The sequence below is a fragment of the Simochromis diagramma genome, unplaced genomic scaffold, assembly GCF_900408965.1.
Source record: "Simochromis diagramma unplaced genomic scaffold, fSimDia1.1 OVJJ01000646.1, whole genome shotgun sequence".
NCBI lineage: Eukaryota > Metazoa > Chordata > Actinopteri > Cichliformes > Cichlidae > Simochromis > Simochromis diagramma.
Genome location: NW_024387279.1, coordinates 5,034,560 through 5,047,074, shown reverse-complemented (window position 1 = coordinate 5,047,074; position 12,515 = coordinate 5,034,560). Strand labels below are relative to the sequence as shown.

The 12,515-nt window shown below is 44.0% G+C and overlaps 1 protein-coding gene across 18 annotated transcripts in view; it reads right to left on the bottom strand.

Moving 5' to 3' along the window:
* Positions 1-3,018: 3,018 nt before the first annotated feature.
* foxp1b (forkhead box P1b) overlaps positions 3,019-12,515 on the bottom strand; it is a 148,498-nt gene continuing 139,001 nt past the window's right edge. For 17 of the 18 annotated variants that reach the window (XM_040002994.1, XM_040002997.1, XM_040003001.1 and 14 more), the window contains 4 exons: positions 11,698-11,819; positions 10,748-10,817; positions 10,381-10,547; positions 3,019-7,759 (listed from right to left, as the gene is read on the bottom strand). In XM_040002994.1, coding sequence (XP_039858928.1) covers positions 7,615-7,759; positions 10,381-10,547; positions 10,748-10,817; positions 11,698-11,819 — 504 coding nt within the window. In that variant the 3' untranslated portion in view covers positions 3,019-7,614. The remainder of the gene's footprint in view (positions 7,760-10,380; positions 10,548-10,747; positions 10,818-11,697; positions 11,820-12,515) is intronic. The other variant, XR_005691739.1, reaches the window with a different exon arrangement.

Sequence of the window (12,515 nt, the reverse complement as noted above, 5' to 3'; positions counted from 1 at the left end):
AACCCTCTGTTACCAAGAGAAGGAGACATCTGAGCATCCAAGCTATTTACCCAATGAGTGTAATTACCATTGGCTACTCGCACGAGGCCCGCTAACTGATGTGATAACCTTTATACTTTCATCTTCCTTTAGTTCCGTTTTAATTGCTCAAACTCTCTTTGAAACCTAGCTGTGCCTTCTAATAAAGAAGAAAGCAGGCCCAGCTGCGAATTGCTGTTTGTTGTGTTGGAGCTGGTAGCGAAGCAAGCCTGGTGGTATTGTTGTGTTTGTGTGCGTGCATGCTGGGTGTGTGCGTGTAGGGGTGGGGGGCAGCGAGGCATGCCTTTTGAACAGCAGGTGGTAATTGAAACAAAACAAGGGCTGATTAGGGAAGCGTCTGGCAACTCATGATCCAAACAGTGAGCCGCCGAGGAGCCCAAACACAAGAGCCCTGGAATAAAGTGGTCATCATCTAATTAACAGAACACATTTTAATTACCGAGTAAACCAAGCAGTGCAGTGTGTCAATTTAACTGATGTGGTAAGTGCCAGTTTACAATATCAGAAACAGACAAATAATTGGAATCTAATTACAAGCAGGTCTATTGCACACCAGCGCCTGCAGCCCATCTTAATAAACAAATTTTTTACATCAAACCATGAATAACAAACACTGCAGGACTGCTAATTGCCTCACTGCAATGTTGGGAGTGTGCCAGCTTTGACTATTTGAGGCAGTGCCGCGCTGTAATTAGAATAAAGTGAACAGCAGCCATCCGCGTTTGTTTTTTCGCAATCTAACCGGGCTAAACAATGTGACTGATCTGTCTTCTGTCTGTAGGGCAGGATAGAGCAACAGAGCATGTCTGTGGGGTTAAATAGCATCATTTGTGATTAATGAGAGAAATTAACAGTAATCTGTTAATGAAGTTTGAGTCATTTTCTGACTTACCTCACTTGGGATCGAGATAGTTTTTTTGCCCAAGTTTTGATAGAAACCTCCCAAGGAGCAGAACAAAGAGATGGAAGATGATGGTGAAGATGGTTAGGGTTTAAGCAGGTCAACAAAAGGAGATTCAAGTATTATATTTGAATTTAGTTAATAGTTTTTAGTTATTAATTTGTCAAACAAAGTTTCAGCTGTTCATGTTTCTCTAGCACCACTTCACACATATTTGAGCTTTTTAAGCAGTGCCATCCAGTCTTGATTAGTCCCGGGTGTGTGACAATCGTGTTTCTACAATCCAGCTACGTCACTTCAAACATCTTAACAAAATCTGCTGCTACAGCCCACCTGTTCTAATAACGGCAGGCCCGACATCCTTTCTGCAAATTTTCTGAATCATTTTCAGTGTCTCGTTGCCGTGAGCGCGCGCACGCACACACACACACACGCAAGTGTGCACAAAACAAACTCATAACTTCGTGCAGCAGCCACCAAAAGGAAAAGCCACGTTCCATCACCCCTGCGCTGAAGATATGAATGTGCAGTTCAGAGGTTTCACACTTAACCAATTTATTACCAGTGAAAGGAAATGTTTAACGGTGGTGAAAATGCAATCTGAAATTTTCTAGAACATGACACATGGCTCTGCTCTCCACACAATACCGCACTGTGGTATCAATATATGTGAATCTGTTCCTGCTATTAGTTGGTATTGGATCAAAAACAAATTTTGTGGTATTGCCCAACCCTGCCTGGAGACACATATTGCCTGCTGACTTGAGATTCATCACAAGTGTTTTTTTCCACATTCAAATGGAAGCTGAAAGCACTCCTGTCCTGACAGTTTCACAGCTAATCACTGTGCGTGTTTATATCCAGCGTGTAGTCACGTCTTCTGCATTTTTCTAATGTTTATTACGACTTTTTTCTGGTCTTTTAATACGAAGCACATTGTGTTTGTGTCGTTAAATTTCCATTCCTATCCCTGTTGTTGGGTAAATAAAACCACAAATGATCTCCAGGGCTTTGAGTGACTGAGACAACGCTGTGCTCATAGGCTCATTTTATGGCTTCAAACGTGAACGCTGGGCCGGTGGTCTACCAGCGGCCTACAGAGAAATTCAGATTTATGGGTGTGACAGTGCAGTATATCTCACCCCGTGTTTCATCAGACTTTATGGACTATAATTATATCATATGTTAATGCCCCTCTATAAGTTAAGTGGGTTTTTTTTTTAAACACAAATACTTTTGATACCTTTGTGATCACTTTATGTTATCTGAACGCTTGCGATGAGCGTGAGGGGAAACAACACAGACGCGTTTGGGTGAAATACAACCTGCAGAAACATTGCTTGTGATTTTATATCATTTCCATTAAATCTTGTCTTTCAAAGGCCTTAATTAATAATGCACTTGACGTTTATGATTTCCAGCAATAAGCTAAGCAAGAAACGATTTATGTCACCTAAAGCTTTTTAACAAATCAATGCAACTATTTGTAATTGCTTGTTTCACAAGATTAAAAGTGCTTAGACTTGATCTCTGTCCCCTGTTTAGTGGCCAACATGCCCCGCAACCTCTGTCGTAAAAACACCAGGACCAGGAGTCTTGGTCATCAGCATTAGCTGCTGTCACCAAATCCATATCGCTATTATTTCTGGGATTTTTTAATGCGGTTGCAATTTATAGCTTATCAAATGCAGTTACCTAAATTGCTGTTAGGAAAAAGACAGTTTAACTGTCTCTTTTTAATTACGAGATAATTTAATGTTTTAGGCTGGGATGAGAGTCCTGCAGCAGACGACACAAACAGGGTCTGTGTGGGACTGTCCTGCAGGCCGAAGTAATGAGGAAAGAGGTACTGAGGGCGACAAAAACTGCAGTGGGGAAATATTTCATGAATGTGTGTCGGTAAAAAAAAAAAACTCTCTCATTTGATGCAGTGGCTCACGTTGTTGTGCGAAAATCAGTCTCGAGCGAGCTCGCGATGCTGGATTCTGCATTTTAGCTCCTGTGAGTTTAACTGCATGCGTTGCAGTAAAAAAAATAAAAGCCCTCACTCGGACAGACACAACGAGAGACTTGGAAGAAACGATCGGAACAACCAGCATTTTATTGCATGTTTAGAATGCTCATGTCAGTCATCGCCACCGACTACAACAGAGTGGTCTGCATCAGACAGACGAGGAATGATGAGGAGGTTACAGACTGATGGAAGTGATGAGCAATAATATTTCTCTTCAAAAAAACAAAACAGGAAAAAGAAAACTACAGAGTACATCTTCAAAGAAAAGGAGCGAGAGAAAAAAAAACCCAAGAAAGATAAAGAAAAAGAGAAGATGCCGCAGGATGAGAGCACCGTGACAGCTCCTGGGCTGCGCACCCCCCCTCCCCCCCCTCCATCTGGAAAGAAACAAAGTGTGATGCGAGAGTGGGAGAAAGAGACGGGTTGGGGTGGGGGGGACGGAATGACAGCGGGCTGGATGGTTGGTGATGGATGAAACAATGGCATTTTAGCTCGGGTGCCAGTGTGTGTGAGTGTGTGTGATATACTTTGGCTGTGTGTGTGTGTGTGTGTGTGTGTGAGTGGGGGGGAGGTCTGATGCCACGCAGCTGGATTTTGCAGGGTCCGAGTCTTCAGCAGCATCTGACCTTTGACCTGCCTGCTGTGCTTGGTTCAACTCATTTACAATGACCACTTGAGATAAAAAATATAAATATCTTGATGCTAACCAAAGAGTGTGTGTGTGTTTAACCTACGTGACATGAAAGGACATCTTTTAATGAGCGAGTGAAATGAATCTCCAAAAAAAAAGAAAAAGAAAAAAAAGACAGCATTTAACAATATTCTTTACATCTTGGCACTGCATATTTTTCTTTTTTTCCTATTCATTTCATATAAAATATCATTAAATTGATACACCCTTATATTACTACTGACCACTTAAACCACCCCTCCCCCCCCCCCCCCTAAAATCTCCGTGACCCTGGGATTAGTCATGCAAGATATCTCCGTCTCGTAGAGGAAATATACCAGTCCTGCCCAGTGTCGGGTTTTTTCCCCATTTTACTCGAGCAGGTATTTCTTTAGCGCGCAGCCTGGCGAGGCAGCGGCTGGACCGTCAAAGGGAAGTATCAAAAAACAGCTTAACACAAAGAGGGAAAAAAGAATCTGTACAAAATGCTTAGGTCAGTGATAACAGAGAAAAAGTCTGTTTTCTATATTACAGTTTGTAATCCAAAATCTGAGATTATCCCCCGCCCCCGTGCCCCAGCCTGGCCATGCCCAGCTCACCCAGACGTCTGCATGGATTGTGTGACTCCTTTTTTTTGTCTTTTTTTTTTCTTTTTTGTTTTTTTTTAAAGCAAGGATTACTAAGTAAAATACATTTGCAGCACAGTTTGCTATTCCAATACATACAGCAGTTTTTTTTCTCATAGCTATTTCATAGTTAATACAAAGCGATAAAGCAAACATAACACAAATGTATTTTTTGATCTTAAAAAAAGGTGTGTTGGGGCGGGGGGGGCAAAGGCTATACCGACATGTATGTACAACCTAATGTTGGAACGCCCTTAAAACAACCCATCAGTACATCAGAGAACAAACTTTGACAGGATGAACGGTGCCACACACACACTCACACACTCACACTCACACACAGCCGAGTGACATTTCCATGAACAAAAGGCCTGAGGTTTGGATTGGTTTGGCTTTAAAAAGAAAAAAGAAAAAAAAAGGATGAAACCTTTAAGATAAACAAGCTCTAATTTCATTTTCTATTTTTTTTTTTGTCATTTTCTCTCTACAGTATCAGACTACACATGCAAGACACACAACTAAGTGCAACTGAGTGAAATGTTTATTTTTTCTCATTTAATTGAATCATTCCCTATAGGTTTGAACTGAGGTATGCATCCTAACGGTTTTCTCATGCTGTTATCTTTAGTAATGTCAAGCTACACATGCTGAGAATGATCTAACCGACCGGCACTTTTCCCTCCTTTCTGAATACCAAACAAACCAGCCGGTTGACTGGGGGGTGGGGGGTTGTGGATGAGCTCGGCCCCTGTTCTCACGGTCCTGAGCCTGGATGTAACTGACCCATCCCACAGCTGCCTGGATATTAAATACATTTTCTGGAAGCCACAGATTGCCCTTTTTCCTTTTTAGCTAATGAGCGGTGAAGTTAGAGGAAAAAAATTATAATAACAATAACAATAACTGCCATAAAGTACCTTGTACCCAGCTTATTAGTTGACAGGAGTGTTTTTTAATATAAAAAGTAATAAGTTGACAGAAACTAAACACAATCATGAAGTCTTGCCAATCTCAACAAAAATCCCTAAAAAAAAAAAAAGTGGCATACAATCATTTTAAATGATACACACAGGTAAAGGAATAAAAGAAGAGAAACACTGAATCATTTGTGTGGTCCAGTTGAAGCACAGAATCCATTTCACATTGTTCTCTGCAAAGCTTTTCCCATTTAACCGGTATATGTTTTATCTACATACGCTCTAATGTTGCATGTGTTATCTGCTCCCTTTTCCCAGCTCACTGGCCCAAAGATAAGAAGTTTCCCTAGTTTGGTCATCGTGTAGTCACTGTCGGTGCCTCCCGTTCAGATTTGGTCACTGCAAAACCTCGATGCAGCTCCACCCCTTTGGTTTTTTTGTTTGTTTGCTGTTTTTTTTTTAATAACAATGAATGAAAACACCAGTGCGAGGAGCGTTTTTTTTCCTCCCCCCCCCTTCGATTCAATCTGCCGCCAGCTACCGAAAGAACGGAGGAGAGATATTTGGCCTGATCTGCTATTGCATGGAAAACACATCACTGACTTTGTAGTTTATCTTTGGTAGGCACAGAATGATATTAATACAAATCAACAACAACATTAACAAAACTAAAAAGCCAAATAAACATCAAATAATACCAAAACTAATAATAAATAAAAAGATTAAAAGTGGTTGATTGCAGTCTTGAAATTCAGCATGTCTAAAATGTAACTTCTCAGCAAAGCTGGAAGTTTTTCCCGTGGATTCCCAACAGACTTTTGTTGGGCGACACCGAACGTCGAAGCATCCACCTTCGCATAAAATGGTATGTGCTGTATGTTTGGGCCCTTTTACGATGACTGTCAAATGCTGGAATGTGCAACGCTTATTGCAGGTCTTGGGGATTTGTTCCCTTAATGAAAGAAAATGAGCCGTTCGTCCGGTGTGCAATTATTAACACTCGAAACTTAAAACTAGTCATGCGCGTGATACAAATAAAACTACAGGGAATGCACGTTTATCTCCGAGCCCTGAATGAAATTACAGCTTGGAAAAAAAGGGGGGAAAAGCAGACACGTTTGATTAACAATGACAGTTGTGTTCAGGAATCACAATTAGTTGGTCTAAATCATTATCTCGCTGGTGCACACCTGACATTTTCATTTTGCTTTAAAAAACCCGGAGCTTGTAAGTGATCAGAAATTCTGTTGCAGCTCAGCATGCTCGGCCGTGAGGGGGCTGTTTTAAAGTATAATTTCATAAGGATAAATCATAACCTGCATGATTTCTCTGTCATTCATTCGCATCTTAAATTAAACTTCATTGATGCGTGGAGAGAGCCTTCATTATGAGTAGTGCATTGCCAATGGACTTCATGAGCAGGAGGGGGGTCTGGTTGGGGTGGGGTGGAGTGGGGGGCGGGCTACACATCAGAGTGGTGGGTTTTTTTTTTGTGTGTGGCAAGATTGAGGAATAAATGACAGAAAAATACTAGTTGGTATGCGACATTCTGCTTCATGTGAGTGTGTTTAAAGAAATGATAAACATTCATCATTAAGTGCTGACCACACAGAATCTCCACAGCATGGGCATGAGGTCTGATCAGTTCAAAGAAACAATAACAAAAACAAAAAGACATCTAGAACAGCACTGAATGATGGAGAAGACACATTATGTTATATTTCATAACTTTTTAAACCCCCCCTCCCCTCCCCAAAAAAACACAAACCAAAAACACAAAAACAACCCTCCCGCTGTAGAAGGGATTAAACCAATGAGAAGTGTTGAAGGCAGTGACAATGAACAGAAGTCCGCACTCGCGCTCTCTCTCGCACGTACACACATACACACGGTGTAAATTAAACGTCAGTCATTCTCCCTCTCTCTCTTTTCAGTTTCTGGTCAGATGTGTGTCTGAGAGAGGGAATGGGGGGTGGGGTGGGGGGGCGTAGGGGAGGGTGGAGAGGGAGACAAACACCTCCCCCCTCCTCTTCTGCAGTCCGTTGAGTGCAGTCCGTCCTGGCTGCGTGGCAAGGGTTATCCCATAGCACGGACACGTCGCACCCCCCCGTACCAAAAAAAAAAAAAAAAAAAATACAGTCTGTCCGACACATGAGTAGAAACAAAGTTTGTTTTCACGTTTTAAGCGCTACTTAAATCAAAAGTAGAAAGGAATCAGAGGGAAAAAAGAGCCCTCATGTGGGGGCATCATCTGTGTTTTCTCATGTGTGTTCTTGCTATGTATTTTAATGGCACTAAAAAAAAGTCAACTTGGAGACATTTGCGAGCTGTCATCAGTGGCTGAGACTGCAGTTCAGTGTTTGTTATCTGCAGAGCGTTTCTGTCTCCCGAATGACCCGGACTGCCTCGGCCTCTGAGGCTGGGGAGGGAGGTGGGCGGCGCTAGCCTTACAGCATGTCGTCGTGGCCCTGCTCGTCATCGTAATCTCTGTGGTGATCGAAATCCGGACTGTGATTGGCAGTCGTTACCAGGGAGAGGGGCCCGTCGTGGTCTTCGGGGTCCAGTGGTTCCTCCTTAACGCTGATGTGATGCCTGGAGGAGAAGGAGAAGAGGAGAAAAACTTACAGTCTGCTATCCTTAACTTTCCTCCGTATTCTTTTCCAACCTTTCACACAATTGGGCCCAGGGTGATACGAGCTGTGCCGATTCTGTTTAGAAAGGAAGAGGCAGGGGAACAAAAACAAATGTCTGGCTTCAGCGAGGCTGTGAGTGGGAGCCTCACTGGCACTGTTGATAATTTCAGCTTTCTTTTGAGGTATTCCAATCCCGGCAAAGCTGCAGGCTTTTTATTTTCATGGCAACCGACAACAGGGTATTCACTTAGAATTGATAAATGAGGAAGATTAACAACGTGAGACGAGCAGAGGAGAGAATGGACTCTGCGGAGCGAGTGAGGCTGCCGTTGTCAGCCTCCTGGTGGCGGAGGATCAGCGGCGCGCTGTGTGTTCCTCTTCCTGCTCGTTAACATGCACAACCTGCGAGGCGGGTCTCCAGAGGACGACCCCGAGCCGGCTTCTATCATTAATCAACTTCAAGCAAACACAGCGACCAGACACCACCATACATGCTTTAAACTCCAGAATTAATGCATATTTTCAAGCAAGTGTCAATAAGGGAAGAAAAGCGCTGGCAGGAAAGGCGTGCGGGGAGAGCGGCACCGGCGCACTCGGCACAACACCGTGATAAGAAACAGAGCCCTTATGAGAATAATAACGCTGTCACTTGTAAACAAGGCAAAAACATGAGCGCCCGCCCCTCCAGCTCACAGCCTGGGCAAAAGAGCCACTAAAGAGATGAGATCTGCCAAATTTCTCATTACAGAAACAGAGCAGGAAGAAAGCACAGGGGGAGAGGAGGCCTGGCTGTGGCAGAGAGAGAGGGAAAAAAAAACATTATGAGCAGCTGCAGGGGACTTGCCGCTCTAACCTGCGGTGCCAGGCTGCTGTAGCGGAGGTAGAGCGATGTCAGGATGAGGCGCCGGGCTCATTTACTACAACAACAAGGGACAACTGGCACATTCTTCATCACCACGGCCCACATTTGATTTATTCACACCAGGACGTCTTGTGTGATTTGCAGCTATTGTGATGGAAGCACTCGTATGCTAATGAGCTGACATATTTTGGTGTAAATTATAAAAAAGGGGGGAAAAGTAAAGTCAGCTTTTCTATCATTTTCACATCAAAGTAACTCCACAAGTGCTGTTGCCTCAGGTCTGACTCTGTGGCTGCGGGGCAGACATGAAATTGTTATTATTATGCCATTGAACTGCATGCTGATTCCACACTTTGCTTATAATTAGCCTTCTCTGGATGCCTGACTCTCATCTGGCTGTTTAAGAGAAGTGCTCTGGTTTCTTCACTGTGGTAAAAAAAGCTGTGTCCTGTCAACCAGCAGCTCCCTGGCACATGTGGACAGCACATGTTACTACACAGCGGTGATGGACTCGCATTCGGACAGGGTAAGTCAGAGCAGTATAGAAAACCAGGGACTGAATTAATCGCAGCATTAAATGCTCCATCCGCAGACGTAAAGAGACATAAAGAGACGTAAAGAGACGTAAAGAGCCAGGTGTGTTTTGTTAATAAGAGAATAAAGTTCTTTAAAAGCAAAAGAACACAGTTTTAACTCGTTTTGTACTTGCACAAAGCTTATAGACATAATTACGAAGAAGGAGTCGTGAGCTTTGTCAGCCTAAAGATAGAAGCAGAGGGGTAGAGGGAGAGCAGGCTGCCTTTAGGCCAGCACACCCATCCTGTCTCTGCCTTTCCTGTTCCACAGCCATGCTCAGAGCTATGTTCACAGTGATTAAGGATGGCACTTTCCTCCATTTGGCCAGGAGCTTATTACTGCACCTTTTTTTGTTTTTAGGCAGAATTTCCCCCAAGCTCAGACATTTCAGGAGGCCATCCCTGAGTCTACCCCTGCTGCACATCGGTGGTCTGCCCCCACATCTGGAAACGATGCAGCGTGTGCTGTATTATTTTAGGCTTCAAACAACTTAGCAGACACTCCCATACAACAAGTGAACGGGGAGCTGCGGTTTCCAGGCCGACCACAACTTTCCTACATGAGAATCTTGGATGATGTCCTCCAGACTAATTATGCTTTTTGTGTTGTTTTTCTTTCAGAGGCGTTTCTAGATGTGTTGCGGCTCATGTTGCACTGTCGGAGCCAGCAGCTGTGTCACTCTGCGTGCTGGCATTTTGTAAATATTTTAACAAAGTGAAAGGGCCGATGATGGCGGGGCTCAGACAGACAGCAGGACGCATAAAGGAGAGTTCATAAACTCGCTGTTAAAATAACAGAGGGGCTCCGGTCTTCTCTTCCCGGCCGCTCTGGTGATGGAAGCTTTGAAAAGGTGGAGTTTCCTTTTCGGCAGGGAGGCCTGCCACAGCACTGGCCGTGACCCCACACGCCACCCCAATATCCCCCTCTCCACTTTATTTATTGTACCTCTGGCAATCCCTTCTGTTTGATCTATTGCCATGCATTAGGTCACTTTAGAGCCTTTTGGGTGGGCACTGGCACTACTTTTTGTCTATTTGAAGAGTTTTGGTCTCAGTGGAATAAGCAGCTCAAAAAAATTTTCCTCTCTCTTCACTTTTCTTACACAGACTGCGGTGAAGATAGAAAGCGCGTGTGCCACTCACATAGCTGGCAGGGGCGAGCGTCCCGGGCTGCTGTCACTGCCGTTGCTGTTTCCATGGTCCATTGCTCCATTCATCTCCTCACGGATGGCGTTGGCCAGGGAATTGAGGGTGGGACTTCCAATGGAAGCAGTAGTGTATAGAGGTATGTTGTTTTCTGCCATTGAAGCCTGAAAAGCAAAGCCCGAAGCATTAAATGTGAAACGGAAGCCAGTTGTCAGCACTTTCTCAGTTTCCCATCACTCTTTTATGCGAGTACATCATCTTAAAGACAAAGACTACGTGCATGTGACACAGTGAAACGCTTATTCCTTCCTGCCTTTCAAAGTTCTGAGCGAGGCGGCTTGAGATGAAGTCACTTCTTTTTTACCTGGAAGGCAGCAGAGAGGGTCGGACCATAGCCCAAGCTGGTCTGAATGTTCTTCACTAAGGCTGGACTTCTGCAAACAGAAAAATTCAATTACAACCACAGACTCGTGTCTCAGCTAGCATGCATTCCTCAGATACAGTATCTTATTTCATAAAAAGAAATCAATGCACTTTGTATAAGAACTTAACAAATTTACTGCTGTAGTAATGTGGATATTAAGGCTACAGTTCTAAGACGTTCAATCACTTGACAATACCACACAACTATCTCTAACACTTTGCATGTCATGGGAAGGAAGAACAGATTGATGGAGGCAGATCTTGTGGAAGCATGATGGATGACGAGCTTAACACAAAAAGCATGATGGCAACACTGAGGGGAGGTGGGGGGAGGGGGAGGGATGGAGGCATGCAAGTGGGGCGGGGACCACTGGAGTTTGCAGGGCAGGCGGAAGTGCTTACTGTACGAGCAGCTCGTCAAAGTTCTCATCAACGGCGTATTTCCGAGGGCGGCCTCGCTGTATGTGGCGACCGCGCTTAAACTCCTCATCATCAACAGTCCAAAAGGACCCAAACTCATCCTCTACTCTCACAAAGCACTTATGCAGGGAGAGGTTGGTGCGAATGGCACCCTGGGAAAGCAAACCAGCGGGAGGAGGGAGGCGACAGCCAGATGCAGATGCAGTGATCGACAGGAAAGACAGCGGACGGACAGACACACAGACACAGGGAGGAGGGGAGAGGGTGAGGATCAAAATGAAAATAAGCCATTGTGGGTTATGAGGCATCACCAAAAGGCTTCTAAAAGCATGAAGGGGAGGCACGCCAAAGCAAGCAGGGACTTTGGATGGTATGGCACACAGACAATGGAGATGGAGCAGCAGCAGCAGCAGACTCTTCCCATCAGTCAGCGCTGAGACAGACGCTAGGGCTCAACAGGGCCAAACCTACCCACTGATCTTTTGAGGCCGTCTCTTTTGGAACTCTATTTCGTCCACTGTCCACACAGCCCCTTTTACGTTTTCTACCCGCACAAAACACTTGTGAAGACTAAGATTATGCCGGACTGCATTCTGCAGTTGATGTAAAAACAAAGAGAGAAAAAAAGGGTTTCTATCAGTACAGTAAACATGGCTGCATGGGAAGAAAAAATTCATTTCATAGTAGAAATATTGTGACAGGCTCTGGATGAAACTTGAATGAAAACAATAAATAAAGCAGAGGGTTACGGGCAGTAAATGGTCTGAAGTTTCAAATGACTTAAACAGCACATAAATATTTACTCATTTCCATGGCGATACTCTTAAGACATCCCCTTTTTTCCCTTATCTTTTTAAAGCTGCCTCTTCTGATCAATCAGAACAAATTACACCAACAAAATATAGAAACTGAACATTTTAATCACTACTTTGTTACTGATGAGAAAACGTTAGGCTCATTCTGCGTCGGCATTTCCCATTACAAAGTGAGAAAGAAAAAAAGGGCTTTTTGAACATAAATCGAGGGTTCAGTCCAAATTATTCAGAAAGTCGACCTTTTTACAGGAGCTATGCTGAGTGCATGTGTATGTTCTAAATGTGTGTGCGGAGAGGAATCCAGTGTTTATAACACCAATGTGCCCCTATGGAAAGGCTGTCAGTATGTGTGGAAGGTGATGGGGGACGGGAGTGCAGCAGCATGGTGGTGTGTGTGTGTGAGCTGCTCTGTGGCTCAGAAAAGGCTTTCATTGCTTCATCACTGCCTTTCTCATTCAAATCTCACGTTCTCTG